At 56.2% G+C, this 15,677-nt stretch overlaps 1 protein-coding gene across 2 annotated transcripts in view; it reads left to right on the plus strand.

Annotated features, from left to right (window-relative positions):
* Positions 1-15,677, plus strand: part of LOC111146605 (Rho GTPase activating protein 39) — a 74,238-nt gene that overhangs the window by 27,233 nt on the left and 31,328 nt on the right. For both annotated transcript variants that reach the window (XM_022502229.1, XM_022502230.1), the window contains one exon: positions 8,635-9,069. In XM_022502229.1, the coding sequence (XP_022357937.1) occupies positions 8,635-9,069 (435 nt within the window). The remainder of the gene's footprint in view (positions 1-8,634; positions 9,070-15,677) is intronic.

Below are 15,677 nucleotides of genomic sequence, written 5' to 3' on the forward strand. Positions count from 1 at the left end.
CATGTCTGTGTGTGTTGTGACTCATACTGCCGTGAACATTTGTGCACAGGTTTCTCTGTGGATGTGATTCTGTTTCTCTTGGGTCAGAGAAACGCTGGGAATTTCTGAAGAGCTGCCAGACTGTTCCCGAGAGCGGCTTCCCACCAGCAGAGTATGAAGGCTGCAGTCTGTCGCGTCCTCTCCAGTGCCTGCTGTGGTTTTACAAAACTGTCGGAGCCGTCCTGGTCAGAGTGGAGTCTCGTGTTTGATTTGCATTTCCCTGATGACGGATGAGGTTGAGCACCTTTGTATGTGCTCGTTGGCTCTTCGTTTATCTTCTTCGAAGAAATGCCCATTCAGATTCTTTGTCCATTGTTTTCTTTGGCTATTTGTCTTGTAAGAGTTCTTTATATATTCTGGATACAAGTCCTTGATCAGAGCCATGATCTGCAAATGCATTCTCCCATTCTGTTGTTGTCTTTCCACTTTCTTGATGGTATCGTTTGTAGCACAAAGTTTTTAATTTTTTTTTTAAGATTTTAGTTATTTATTTGAGAGACTGCAGAAGCAAAGGGTGGGAGGAAGCAGACACCCTGCTGAGCAGGGACACCCCCGCCCCAATGCGGGGCTCGACCTCAGGGTCATGACCCAAGCTGAAGGCAGACGCTTAACCAGCTGAGCCACCTAGGAGCCACAAAAGTTTTTAATTTTGATCAAGTCCAATTTAACCTGTTTTCCTTCGGTGCTCGTTTTTAGTGTCAGGTGTAAGAATCCAGGGCCAGATCCAGGATCATGAAGATACACCCCCGTGTTTTCTTCTCAGTTTTGTAGGGGCCGCTCTTACATTTAGGCCTTTGATCCATATTGAGTTCACTCTCGTATGTGGTGTGAGGTAGGGGTCCAGCTCCCTTTCGCATGTGACGTGCAGCTGCAAAGACTGTCCTTTCCCCAGTTAGTGGCTCTGGCACCCTTGTTGTAAGAGTCTGGAGGGCAGAGAATGTGCTTGGTCACTCTTGTGTCCCTTCCACCTGGTAGATTGCCTGGCACATGTTTGACACCCAAGAAGTTCTTCCAGGAAATACTTGAACACATCGTCGTCTGCAGGCGAACCTGTCCAAGAACTGACGAAGGCGAGAAGGGTCTTTCACGCTGACTTTGGTGCAGGCCACCCAGCACAGCGAGGGCGCCACGGGCCAGGCTGCCACCCTCAGGTGTCTGCACCATCGTCTTAGCCCAGATGTCGTGTCCTCGTGCCTCTGTCACCAAGCAGCTCCTTTTCACTAACTCACCTCAGGTGCTGCTGCCACTGTGTCACAGCGGTGTCCCAGCCCCTCCTGGCAGCAGAGACCCCAGGGGCAATTGGGTCGGTCTCTTGTCACATGCCCGGTGACTGAGCGTCCTCGCACTGTGCAGTCCCTCTGTCCGAGTGCTGCGCGCAGACAGCACGAACCCCAGTGGTGAGGTGCGTTTTCTCTAGTCCGCACAAAGTTCCTGTCCCCAGCGTGCTCGGGGAGGGTCTGGGTGGGGGAGGTGACCACAGCCCCAGGCCAGCTCTGCTGTGTCTCCTCCCTCCTCTGTGCAGGGATCCACGTCCTGTGTGCATTCTCTGCCCCTGGTGCCCCGAGGGTCTTGGCTCAATGCTGTACCCCAGGGGTGACCAGAACATTCTTCTGAAAAACCGGGGATTCTACCCACGCACACATAGGAGTGCGCCAGAAAGGGAACAGATGCTGTTCTCTGTTTAGAAAGAATTATCACTGTTAAATTCGCTTGAAAGTGCTTCTTTAGGGCTTAGAATGTTCAGCTCAGTGCTTTCTCAGCTTCTGTGCCAGAACAGCCCTTCCTTTGGGAGTGTCTGGACTTGGTTCTGGTCGAATCCAGCTCCAGGAGCCAGGATAGAGGGGCAGCAGAGCTGTGTGAGGAGGTGGGATGCAGCCCCCCCCACTTAGGGCAGCTGCTGGTGGGGCAAGGCCACGCCTTGTTCATGCAGAGGGCGCCGGCGCTGAGCACTTGGCTGACCCTCTGTTCCCACCTCCAGCAGCATTTTGCCCACCTGGGGGCCTGTGCCCTGTCCCCTGTGGGCCTGCTCCTCTCCTGGCTTCTCAGGCCCCCCTTCCATCTCTTCTTGCTGGGTGTTAGCCCCCAGGGAACACCCAGCCTGACCTTGGGGCAGATGCTTGCCTGGCCTTCCAGAAGTCTCCATCCTTGTTTCCTATAGATCGGGTTGAGTGAGATCACGTCAGTCCTGCCCAGAGCAGCCCTGTCCAGAGCCATTCTGGTGCCTTCTCTTGCACTCGAGCAGGACCCATAGCTCCTGCCCTGGCCTCTAGGCCTCTGCCTCCAGGCACCTTCTTGGGGTCCCCCTCTGTCCCTCCCTTCTTTCTCTGCTTCAGGCAGAGAGCCCTTGGTTAGCCAGCCGGTCTTCGATGCTTCCACAGGTCTCTCTCATGTTTGCATGTTCTGTGGCCCTTGTGCACCAGTGAGTACTGGGTGTTGTCCGCTGACATCCCAGTGTTTGCCAGCTAGGAGAGAGGAGGTCCCCGTGGAAGGGGCTCTGTGGGTGGAGGTGCAGGGGGCTGGCTGGGCTGTGAGGAGAGCCTGGCCAGATCAGGAGGCTGAGAGCGGAAGCTGAGAGTTTGCTGGGAGTGTGTGCCAGTCCTGCGACGGCTCAAGCGGGCGAGGGTTTCACAGGCTTTGAACTGGCTCCATCCTCGGGGAGGGGAATGGCCAGCTGGCCGCCGGCCGGGTGATCCAAGTACGTGAAGGCCGTGGGGGCAGAAGTAAGGGGCTCGATGCTATGTCAGGACACACCCCACGGCAGGGAAGAGGGCCGCCCCGTGCATTTGCGTCTGGGTGGGGAGGCAGGGTTGGCTCCACTCGGTGCTGTGACCGTGGGGAAGCAGACCGCCCCGCGAGCAGGAAGGTGATGGTCGTGGAGGATGGTCCTGGGGGGCAGCCCTGGAGATGAGGAGGGGACCCCTAACCTGCCTTGTGCGGGCACTTGGCTTGCACCGTGGTTTATGGTCAGAAGCCGCATGTGACCTCAGGGGCCCCAGGGATGCCCACACCTGGACAGCACCGCTGACAGGCCTGCTTCCTGGCCTCACACTCTGCGACATTCTCTGCTTCTCTGCTAGCCTCGCTCCCTCATGCTTTCTTGTCCCCAGGACACCCTGTTCTCCTTCCACGGGACGACTGGCATGTGGTGGATGGTGGTTGCAGGAGGTCGCGGAGCCCCATGGCCTCCCCCGAGAGCAGCCCAGTCTGACTGCAGGCGGGGAGAGGGAGTGGCTCGTCTGCACACCATGTGCAGCTTCCCTGGGCCAGGTGCCCAGGGTGTCGTGGTTGGGGGCCGAGGCTCAGGCAGTGAGAGCCTGAGAAGCAGAGGTTCCCTGAAGGGGTTTTGGGGTCCTGCAGGCCTGCGGAAGGGGCATCAGCCAGTCTCCCGTGGTGTGAAATGATGGGAGCGTGGCAGAGGGAGTGCGTTGGGTGAGGGGCGAAGCGTGTATGCATGGAGGGTCTCGAGGGGGAGCTGCACCCTCAGAATTCTCTGTGAGGCCGTGCATGGGACGTCCACGGAGAGGAGGCAAGAGGGTGAGGTGAGGCTTGGAAGCCCCGAGCATTCTGCCGCATCCTGTGCACAGTTTGTGAGGGCCGGGGTGGACCCTGCTGAGCTTCTCTTCTCGCCATGGTGCACACCCTCCCTCTTGTTGGGTTTCTTCCACTAATGCTTAGCAGTCCTGTCACAGGCACAGAGAGGGACCTCAGACGAGTTGGACCCAGAGAATAAACACATAAGGAAATGGGGGGCATCAGGAGTGAGACCCAAAAAATGCCAACATTGGAATTATCTGTGTTTAAAGATCTATGAGGCAGGGCACCTGGCTGGCTCCAGCGGTGGAGTGTGTGGCTTCTCATCTCGAGGTTGTGAGTTTGAGCCCTGCATAAAAACTAAAATAAAATCTTGGGGCGCCTGGGTGGCTCAATCATTCAGCGTTTGCCTTCAGCTCAGGTCATGATCCCATGCAGGGATCAAGCCCTGAGTCGGGCTCCCTGCCCTGCTTCTCCATCTGCCCTCTGCTGTTCTCCCCCTGCTTGTGTGCTCTCTCTCTGTCTCTTTTTCCAATAAATAATTTTTTAAAAAGTCTTAAAAACGATTATACAAAATAGACTGTGTTTCTACCTACCAGCACCGGTCAAAGAATTTATAAAGTCAACAATGCAAATATTGAACACCGTGAGGCAGGCTGGGGTGAGGGACAGGAGTGTTGCTGTGAACAGCTCCAGGGAGAGCAAGTCGGGGTCCCCTGGACAGTCAGGCGCCCTCCTGGGACCCGCCACTGCAGGCTTCTGCGTCCTCTGCTCTTGGATAAGGGTGTGCACAGCTTGGTTGCGAGAGATGGTTCCAGATGGCAAAAAACTGTCAGCAGAATTGATCAGAAACGTGTGACCCAGGCGCCTAACTGGCTCTGTCGCTGGAGCATGAAACTCTTGATCTTGGGGTCATGAGTCTGAGCCCACTTGGGTGCAGAGGTTACACACACACACACACACACACACACACACACACACACACAGACTAAGACAAACCAAAACAAAATACCATGTCAAGGGTTTACCTGGGCAGCGCTGGGGGCCTGCGGCTTGAGCGGGTAGACAGCAGCGGCAAGTGTCAGCGGCAAGTGGAAGAAACAAAACACATAAAAACATTAGTTTTATTGGGTAAATATATGATTAAAAAATAGACACACTTAAATGAATTTGTTTAGGTATCTTCCAAGACGGTAGAACTTTAACGGCAAGGAAGCCGTTGCCTTCCAAGTCAGGACAGTGGTGTCTTCAGGGCGAACAGAGGTGTGTTGTGGGCATGTCTCCGATGCTGCCTTGTTTTATTTCTTGGTGAGTGTCGGCACATCAGTGTTGGATCATAATTGCTCGTTAAACTTATTTCTAAGTTCTCTACATTTCTCTGTATACGTTATAGGTCATGGGTTTTTTTTTTGTTTTTTTTTTTTTAGATTTTATTTATTTATCTGACAGAGACACAGCGAGAGAGGGAACACATGCATGGGGGAGTGGGAGAGGGAGAAGCAGGGAGCCCGACGCAGGGCCTGATCCCAGAACCCTGGAATCATGACCTGAGCTGAAGGCAGAGGCTTAACCCACTGAGCCCCCCAGGTGCCCCATGGTTTTGTCTTTTAAAAGCTTAAACATACCATTTACAACAGTGTGTGTGTGTGAAGCCTGGGAATAAGTCTGACAAAAGGTGTACACAGCCTTTAACGGAGACCTGGACGAGTGGGTACGCCATGGTTTGGGTGGAACGTGCGTGCGATCCTCCTGGGGTAGACAGCAGAGTCTGCAGGGAAGGGTGAGCAGCCAAGACACCCGTGAGGAGGAAGCTGAGTGGGACTCTGGGTTGTCTGCAGCTGTCCTGGGGAGGACGACAGGGTTCTGGGCAGGTTCATACTGACCCACAGAGCTGGTGGCTCGCTCAGACATGGGTCTGTTGTGGACAGAGGGGTGCCGTGTGCAGACCGTCGTGAGAGGCCCAGTGATCTGCGTGAGGAAAATGAAATTTCATACAGTCAACGAAGGGCCAGATACAGAAACGACTTCAAGAGGAGGCAAAGCTGTAAAGCTGTGACAGGTCCATTTCAGAGAGGAGTTTTGACTTAGAGTAGGGAAGAGTTTTTAAACAGGGTACAAAGAGGAGAAATCAGGGAAGAAAAGCAAAGATGTATGAGTTCAACATTAAAATCAAGACTTTCCACCAAAAAAGCAGAAGGCACCATGGGGTGAAAACAGTTGTGAAACTTGGAAAACAGGGAAGGTGGGAAGGAGAAAAAGCACGGGTTTGCTGCTGCCCGCACTGTGACTGGTCTTACGTGGGGAGCACCCGGGCAGGGTCCTGGCGAGGAGGTGCGGAGGCGGGGCAGGTCCTCGGTGGGAGAGGCCAGAGACGTCGCACGGGTGCCTGCAGCGGCTCCCCATGAGGCCCATCCTCACCATGGGGGGGGCCACGGCTGATGGTGGGGTACTGCCGTGGCCGCGGCTGCACACTCCTGCCAGGCTCGAGCACAGCACCCTGAGCGGTTCTCTGCCTGTGTCCTGTGGGCAATAACAGCGTCGCTTTAACTGTTCTGTTCACGTGAAGCTGTTTCTGTTCCAGGCTGAGTGTTCCCCCCCGTGTTGTGTGTGTTGACGGCGCATGGAGGCGGGGCCTTTGGGGGGACGAGATGTTGAGGGTGGAGCCCCGTGATGGGACCGGCACCCCAGGAGAGCACGCCGCCCCTCTGCTGTGTGGGGGCGCGGGGACCAGCGCTGTCTGCTGTCGGAACAGTTCTCACCAGAACCCGGCCGGCACCTTGAACTCCCACATCCGGCTTCTGGACTGCAAACAAGAAACGTCTGTTGTTTATAAATTGCCCAGTCTGCTGGGTTCTGTTAGAGCAGCCTTGATGGCCTAAGACTGTTTCAAAACGAAAAGTTAAAACTTTGAAGGTGAAAGGGGGTGATCGGTAATGTCCAGTGGCCCAGTTCCATTGAGGACTGAGGAGTGCGGTTGTGGGGGCCCCCACTGGCCCCCTCAGAGAGGTCGGGGTGTGGCCTGTGGGCCAGGCAGGTGGGGAGGGCCGCGGGGGAGGGAAAGGGTCGCTCTGTGCCGAGTCCCGGGGGCTATGGGACAGGACTCACCCCACCGTCCACTGGCTTCCTCCTAGCCCCTGACCCCGACTCCCCCACCCCCTCACTGCCTGGCACCCGCAGGACGGCTTTGCCAGCATCCAGACGGCTGCTGTTTATCCTCGAGTCAGACAAAACAGCCCACACTGGCCTTGCCACCTTCCCTGCCTGCTCCTGGCTCCTCTTGGCTTCCTAGGCACGGTCCGGCTGGGAGGGGTGTCTGCTCACCCCCCCACGCTCTCTCTCGCGAAACCTGCTGCTCGAGAACCTGCTGCTCGAGAATTTGCCTGCAACGCCTGGCCCTTCTCGGGGTCGGTGGGCCCCGTAGGCAGGTCCTGCACCTCGTCCTGCCGTGCTCCCTTCTCTCCCTGTCCCCCCGTCTCCTGCACTCTCCATGGTTCCACATGCCGCCACTGCCCCTCTGCTGTCTGCCCACACAGGGGCACCCTGTCCCACAGACTGGGTGCACGTGGTGTCCATCCACCTGGCCTTGCTGTGCTGTGCCGGGTGCCCACGTCCAGGTGCTGGCTGAGACAGACCCAGGACTCACCCAGCCCTCCTCACCGGCTTTTGGAAGCATCTGTTGACCCCGAAGGAGGCCCCAGAGCCTCCGAGCTGCTCGGAGCGGTCAGCAAGTAATGGAGCTGGTCCTTCTCCCTCCAGCGCGGGGCATCTGGCCCTGAAGACGTCGGCTCTCAGAGGCCAGCGCTGTGATGCTGACGGGAGTGCCCATCACGTGGTTCCCGAACAGTAGAAGGGCTGACAGACACAGAGCCCCCACACTGCACAGCCATCTGCGGCATTTCAAGCGTTGTTATTATGCAGAAACTTGGGAGCAGAATAAAAATATGCTACATGTCAGCCAGACACACCCTGATATCAGATATATTGACATTAAAAGTGGCTTGTTCTGAATAGCTGTAGTTTTCATTACGGAACAGTGGGACGAGGTGCCTGGCTGACGTGGTTGGTTGGGCACTGGGTCATGGTCTCAGCATCATGAGATCCAGCCCTGCGTGGGGCTCTACGGTCAGTGGGGAACCTGCTTGGGATTCTCCCTCTCCCTCTGCCCTTCTTGCCCACTCAGGCTCTCTCTGTATCTCTCTTTAAAATACATGAATAAGGGACGCCTGGGTGGCTCAGTTGGTTAAGCAGCTGCCTTCGGCTCAGGTCATGATCCCAGCGTCCTGGGATCGAGTCCCGCATCGGGCTCCTTGCTCGGCAGGGAGCCTGCTTCTCCCTCTGCCTCTGCCTGCCGCTCTGTCTGCCTGTGCTCGCTCTCTCTCCCTCTCTCTCTCTGACAAATAAACAAAATCTTTAAAAAAAAAAAAATAAATAAAAAAATAAAATAAAATACATGAATAAAATCTTCAAAAGCAAACAGTGTCCTTAAGGCGGGGGACGCTCTGGGAGCCCCAGGGAGAACATGGATCCAGAGCACAAGTCACACCCCAGCCCGGCCGGGCTTCTCAGCTGGGCCCAGCGTAAAGACGGGGCATCCATTCCTGCTGCAGGTGGACAGCCAGTGGTGGCCCGTGGTGGCCAGGCCAACTGAGAGCAGCCAGGGCCCCCTGCTGGACGCAGCCATGCTGTGTGCAGTTTCCTCTGAGGACAGGGAGCTAGAGCCTTGGAGGCCAGCGGGGAGGTGCTTGGCCAAGTGTCCATGGAGAGCTCCCGGTCAATAACAAGCTTCTGGAGGGTCAGGGATGGGGCCTCAGTCTGGCTTGGTGCTCTGGTGTGAGGGACGGCAGATGGGGGACAGGATCTACAAACACTGCCCTCCGCAAGAAGGGGGCCTATGCAGCGGCCGGGGCACGCGGGGCACAGCACGTGGCAGACAGGCCCCGTGCCCCGGGGTGGGCAGTGGGCTGGCGGTTGGAGGCAGCTTCCTTGTCCCAGGCCAGGCTGCTGGCGCCCCTTGTTCTGAGGTCGGCGCCCGAGCCTGCTAACGCTCCTCTTGCTCTTTCTCAGGCTGGAGTGGGTGGAGATCATCGAGCCTCGCACCCGGGAGCGCATGTACGCCAACCTGGTCACCGGCGAGTGCGTGTGGGACCCACCCGCCGGCGTCCGTATCAAGCGCACCAGCGAGAACCAGTGGTGGGAGCTGTTTGACCCCAACACATCCCGCTTCTACTACTACAATGCCAGCACCCAGCGCACCGTGTGGCACCGGCCGCAGGACTGCGACATCATCCCCCTCGCCAAGCTGCAGACCCTGAAGCAGAACACCGAGTCCCCCCGCGCCTCAGCGGAGAACAGCCCCGGGAGGGCCAGCAGCGTCAGCCGTGAGGGCAGCACCAGCTCGTCCCTGGAGCCTGAGCTGGACGCTGGCGAGAAGGCACAGGAGCCTTTGGGGAGGGCCAGCCGGCAGGCCGCCTTTGGGGCTCTGAAGGAGGAGAGCGGCAGGTAAGGCGGGCAGGTGGGCCCGGGCATGCCTGCCGGTGGGCGGTGGGGGGGGTTGCAGCAAGCCTCATGCCAGCAGTTGCCTGTACTGGCTCCCACCCTTGCCCTCCAGATGCCCTCGCTGCCATTTGGCAAGAGCCTGTGTTGGTGATAAGGGAGGCCGGGATCTGCCCCCCTGCTGGGCAGCATCTGGGCTCACCTTTCCCAGGCAGGGCCGTTGGGAGGCACCTGGGGCGGGAGGTTTCCTGGCTTGTGACCATGAAATCATTTGGTTCTGTCCACTGTGGGAGGCATGGATGTGGGGTTAAGACCCCCTGGAGGCAGACTCCCAGAAGCACCCTGTACCCCAGTGCCCACACCTGACTGGCACGGCTCTGGGCCCAGTGCTCAGGGAGCCCGATCCAGCAGGATTGGCCAGTCAGGAAGGTGCTAGGACAGTATGCCCTGGGGACAGGAGGAGACAAGAAGACCGGGAGGATGGAGGGACACGATAATTGGCCTCGGAGGCCAGGCAGGGTGGTAAGGATGGGGTGTGAGTGGAGATGCTGGATTTCACTCGGGGACAGTGGGAACCACAAAGTGATCTAATCTGGTTGATGCTGCAGGTCCATTTCGCTCCTGTGAAGGGGGCATCCGAGGGGCCGAGGATGGGTGGTTGGCGCCATCGGTGGGAGCTGGACCCGCTGTTCTGCGCCGAACAGTTGGATGGGCACACTGGAAGGTTTGGGGTGCTGTGGGGGGCTGGACAGCCAGCTCTGGCGCTCCTAAGTGGGATGAGGAAGGTGGGGCATGTCCATGGGTCAGATCAGTGGGAATGCTGGCGCTGGGGAGGCAGAAATCTCCTTCTTTCCTCCTGGGATTCTTCCAGCTGGGTTTGGAATTAAATTGACATAAATCAGATTAACAGGAGGAAGAGAACAGTTTTATTTCATGCATAGAAGTCCAGTAATGAAATTGAGACCCCAAGAAATGGCCAACACAGGTAGTTTTTATATTTTTTAGACAAGGACACAGTGAATTAGTGAGGAATCGGCAGGATAAAGAGAGCAGACCTTTGGGAGCTTTATTTAGGAGGAACTTTGCGCAGAGTCTGGACTGAGGTGATGTTAACAAGGTCTCTTTGTCCAGCTCGCTCAGTGAGGAAGCACCTAACTCTGGTGAGAAGGGAGGCTCTTTTTTTTTTTTTTTTTTTTAAGATTTTTATTTATTTATTTAACTGACAGAGACAGTGAGGGAGGGAACACAAGCAGGGGCAGCAGCAGAGGGAGAAGCAGACTCCCTTCTGAGCAGAGAGCCCGATGTGGTACTCGATCCCAGGACCCCGGGATCATGACCTGAGCCGAAGGCAGACGCTTAATGACTGAGCCCCCCAGGCACCCGAGAAGTGTGTCTTTTTACCTCCCATCCAGGGAGGGTATTCTCCACGTGGAAGGGTTACTTCAGCTTTCGGGGGACAGAGCGGGGTATGACCTTGCACCATGGTTTCCCAAGTGGCTTCTGTGCAAAATACTCAGTTTGCTGTGGTGACACATCTTGGGGCGGCCTGCCCTGGGCCTCTACCTTGGACTCTCCGCAGAGGTCAGAAGCCAAAGAGGCGGTGGCCGGGTGGGACTAAGGAGACGCTGGAGGGTCTCCCCCAGAAAGTGGCACTTCCCCTGGTGAGGTTGAGGAGCTCCCGGGGTGAGCACCCAGGAGAAAGCAAATGGGTGTGGGCTCTGCCTCTGGCTCCCTGTGGGGCCCCTGCTGTGCCCCCAACGAGCGGCCCTCCGGCATTCCCGCTGTCGGTCAGCTTCCGCAGCCTCTGGGCTCGCCACACAGAGTCTCCGTTTCATCGGGGTGTGATGATTTTGAATTCTTTATCCTATTGGTTGCTGACTCATCTCTGTAATTAGGTGGAGAGATTGGATTCTTTTTAGGGTTCTGTTGGCAGATGTGTCTGTCGCCCCCTCTCTCCGGCAGCCCTTCTCTGCTCTGTGCTGTGCTGCCCGGGGTGGGACTGTCCTCTTCTGGAGCCTCGCATGTTCTGTGGGGATGTGGGGTTACTGCATCAGCTCCGGGTCAGGATTTCCAGCACAAGTCCTGTTTGGATTTGGGTTAGAATTGTGCTGAGTTTATGGGTCAGCTCAGGGGAAATGGGCATCTCTGTTACGTTGTCTTTTCCCACGATAAGGTGGCGTTAGCACTTCTCTCCGCAAAGGACTTGCGTATATTTTTTTAAAAGATTTATTTATTTATTTAACAGAGATCACAAGTAGGCAGAGAGGCAGGCATTGAGAGAGAGGGGGAAGCAGGCTCCCCGCTGAGCAGAGAGCCCCATGCGGGACTCGATCCCAGGACCCTGAGATCATGACCTGGGCAGAAGGCAGAGGCTTTAACCCACTGAGCCCCCCAGGCATCCCTTGGACTTGCATATTTTTAAGGCTTATTTCCAGGGGCTGTATCTACTTTATATCCCTTCCTAAAGTCCTGTCTTCTGATCTTTCCTGTTAACATGCACATCGACTCTTATGTTTCAGTCTTGTTTCTGCCACGTTTGCTGGGCTCCTGCCGATCTAGCCCCAGTGCCTGGCCTTGTCCCAGGGCCGAGCCTGCGTGCCTGCTGTCCTGATGATGTGGTGACATTGTCAGGCACAGGAAGTACCCCCTTCTGTTGTCAGGCTTTTGTGAATGGATGTACCGTTTTATCAAGTATATTTGCTAAGTCTATTGATATTGGTGTTGTAGGTTGGCCTGTGACCCCCGGAGATTGGCTGAAGTCCTAACCCCAGGAGCTCAGCATGGGAACTTACTTGGAAATAGGGCTCTTGCAGATGTGATGAGTGAGGTTACACTGGAGAGGGTGGGCCTTAACCAGGTAGGACTGATGTCCTCGTAAGAACAGAGACACAAGGAGAAGACCGATGACAACAGAGGCAGAGATAGAGCGATGTGTCCACAAGCCCTGGGATGCCCAGGACTGCCAGCTCCACCAGCCACTGAAGAAAGGCCTGGGACAGTTGTCCCCCAGAGCCTCCAGAAGGAGCCGGCCCTGCCCACAGCTGGAGCTTGGACTTCTGTCCTCTGGAGCAGGGACATTCCTGCAATTGGCATTTAATTCTGTGTTCCTTGCATTCCTAAAATACTTGTTCTGTGTGCTTTTCAAAATAGAGATTGCTAACTTTTTTTTAAGATTTTATTTATTTGAGAGAGAGAGAGCGTGAGTGTGAGGGAGGGGCAAGGGAAGGGGGAGAGAGAGCAAGCTCATGCACACATTGGGGAGGGGCAGAGGGAGAGGGAGAAGCAGGCTCCCCACTGAGCAGGGAGCCCAGTGTGAGACTCTACAGGACCCTGTGATCATGACCTGAGCCGAAACCAAGAGTCTGACACACAACTGACTGAGCCACCCAGGCACCCCAAATATTTTCTGGTTTTAATTATGGTTTCTTCTTTGACTAATTTGTAACTTATAAATGTCCTAATTTCTAAAACTATGGGTTATTTTTCATTCTTGTTCTTCATTTTTTTTTTTTAAGATTTTATTTATTTATTTGAGAGAGAGACAGTGAGAGAGAGCATGAGCAAGGAGAAGGTCAGAGGGAGAAGCAGACTCCCCATGGAGCTGGGAACCCGATGCGAGACTGGATCCCGGGACTCCGGGATCATGACCTGAGCCAAAGGCAGTCGTCCAACCAACTGAGCCACCCAGGTGTCCCTCTTATTCTTCATTTTGGTCAGAATTTCATTTTGGTCAGAATTTCATTTTGGTCAGAAAACATGGGGGGGGGGGGTTGTTAGTATTGTTTTTGAGATTTGCTTTGTGGCTTAAATCCTGAATTTTGTAAATGGTTTTGTGAATATTGAAAAAATAATTTCTTACCCCTGTTTGTTAGGTCTAAGGTTCTCTGTGTGTTGGTAAGGTCAGATCTGTTGTTATCAGTCAAGTTTCTTACTGATTTTTTGTCTGCCTGGTGTGTCACTTCTGAAGAGGTCGAGTCTCCTGGATTGCTAGGATTCATCTGTTTCTCCTTTTCATCTGTCCGGCACTGCTGCTTCTGTGTTGGAGCTGTGGGTTGGTCACACGTGAATTTAGGACTGTTAGGTTTTCCTTGGGAATTAACTGCTTTTGTCATCAAGTAGTTGTCCTGTTGCCCCTCTCGTTGCCTCGAAGTCGGTTTGATATCACGTAACACTGCTGCTTCGACCTCTGAACATGTCTCCCCAAACTACAGTCCTTTCCTTGTACTTTGGGTGTGTTTCTTATAAATAATTGATAGCTGTTGGGTTTACTGGTCGCCAGTTCTGGACACCTGTCTCTGGGTTGGCAGGACACTTGCTGTTCTGTCTCCTTAGATCACTGCCCCAGCAAAGGGATTGGTTGATGGTCTCTGTGTCCTTTGAGGCACACACTCTTCTCTGCTGCCCTCTCCTGCGGTTGTCCACATGCTGCTCACACACCGTGCACCTGGCATGTGTCTTGCGGTCCACATGTGCTCTCGTCATGTGTGGGTCCTAGGTTGGGGTGCTGCTCTTCTGACTGTGGGGTGGCCCTGCGGCTCCACCACCAGGGGTCTGGGTGACGGTCCTGGGGTCTGTGCGGCTGCCAGAGGGTCCCAGCACCAGACTTTATTGGAGGGGGGTCTTGTTGGCCCATTCATTTTCATTTCTTCTTTGCCTCTGAGGTTCATTCTCTCTTCATGAGCTCGTTCACCATTTGTTGCTTACATTTTTTTATTCATTTTCCCACTGGAGTTGCAGGTTTATTTTCTGTGTAGTTTGCAGGAGTTCCTTGTATGTTGCTAATATCAATTCCTCATTGATCCTCATAGAGTTATGGGCTTCCTGTCCTCTGTCACCTGACTGCTTACTGGGCCCTTTGTCCTTGATTTTCATGCAGCCACGTTGATCAGTCTTTTGTCCTTGTGGTTTATGCTTTTAATATTTTGTTTAAAAAGTTCTTCCTTGGCCTACACCCGTTCCCTTGCATGTCCTGCCTTCACCTTACAGTTTTTTGTTTTGTTTAAATATATTTATTTATGGACAGAGAGGTCACAAGCAGGCAGAGAGGCAGGCAGAGAGAGAGGTGTAGGCAGGCTCCCCGCTGAGCAGAGAGCCGGACACGGGGCTCCATCCCAGGACCCTGAGATCACGACCTGAGCCAAAGGCAGAGGCTTAACCCGCTGAGCCACCCAGGCACCCCCACCTTACAGTTTTATTTTCACACTGAGGCCTGAATCCGTCTAGGGCTACTTTACTAGGGCACTCGGAAGGATTCGCTCTTCATCTTCTCAACTGTCCCCTCCGCCCTGGCCATGCTGGTGCCCGCGTGTCTGCTCACAGCGGCCCCGCCCCTGGGAGCCCTCAGGTCTTCGGGGTCCGGTGCTGCCCTCCTTCAGGGAGATGCTGCAGGAGGTCCAGGCGGCGTTCCCAGGGGACCCTGACTTGGGTTTTGGGGAGCGCCCACCCTGCCGGGCCGCTGGTCCCCTATGAGTGCAGGGCCGCTCCAGCGGCCTGCGGTCGTCAGTCCCCAACCCTTCGTGTTCCTTGTCGCGGAGCGAGAGTAAGTACCACGGGCCCGCAGACGCTGTGGGTCCGACCGTGGAGACACGCCCCGCAGAGCGGTAAGGGAGGAGCGAGCGGAAAAGTGACGCTCCGTCGGCGTCGTCGAGGGAGAGCAGAGAGAAGGCGGGGGGGGGGGGGTCCCGGGGGGGGGTCCCTCGGCCGCAGGGACCGGAAGCACGGGGAGTGCACCCTTCGCCGTCACCTGGGACGAGTTCCACTGCGTGCCGCCCTCGGCTCCTCCGGTCACGGTTCTGTCTGTGGCCCGGCCTCCTTCCTCCGCTCGCGAGCAGCTATGCGTGGGGCTCTCCGTGGCGCCGGGGCGAGGACGGGGACCCGGCCCGGCTGAGACGCCTTCCGTGGCGGGAGGCTCGCGGCCCGGCCCCGGCGGCCCCCCTGCGCGCCCGGCGCTCCTCGGGCGGCGCTCGTGGGGCTGGTCCGCGCGGCTGACCCGGGGGGGGGGCTTCCCGGGTCCGCGCAGCGCTGCTCGGCGAAGGGGTCCCTTTCTCTTCCAAAAACGGCTCTCTTGGTGGCTGTTAGAATTTTTTGCTGCAAAATCTGCTTGGATTGATGCAGACACCCCAGGTTTCTTGTGAAGTGGTGACGTGGGCTCTCTTTTCCCCACCTTTACTTTTGACCTGTTTTTAGGCTTTTGCTGTGACTTTCTTCCAGGTCGCGCATTACCGGGTCCCGCCTTCCGTAGCCCGTCGGCCTCTGCTCTCCGCCCGGGACTGCGGGCACTCGCGGCCATGTAACGGCGGGTCCGGCGAGGCGGAGTCGGTCGCCGGGCTGCGTGTTTCTGTGCTTCGTCTTCGGCGTCGGTCGGACCTTCTTTCACTCAACTTCACCCCGTGCTGTGTCGGGCTCCTCGGTGCGGGGAGTCCGGCCGCCGCGTCGGGGCGGTGCCGGGTCCCGCCGGTCTGCATGGGCCGCGCCCGGCGAAGCTCCTGAGACGCCGCTGTTGGTTCCGCGTGGCCGGCCCCTGTGACGAGCCGTGAGGAGGAGCTGTGAGGAGGAGCCGTGAGGAGAAGGAGCGCGTTTCGCTCGCTCGTGGGTCGTCGCCGTCTCCGGTTCCC

Source organism: Enhydra lutris, unplaced genomic scaffold (assembly GCF_002288905.1).
Source record: "Enhydra lutris kenyoni isolate GAN:26980312 unplaced genomic scaffold, ASM228890v2 scaffoldscaffold14, whole genome shotgun sequence".
In the NCBI taxonomy this organism is placed as follows: domain Eukaryota; kingdom Metazoa; phylum Chordata; class Mammalia; order Carnivora; family Mustelidae; genus Enhydra; species Enhydra lutris.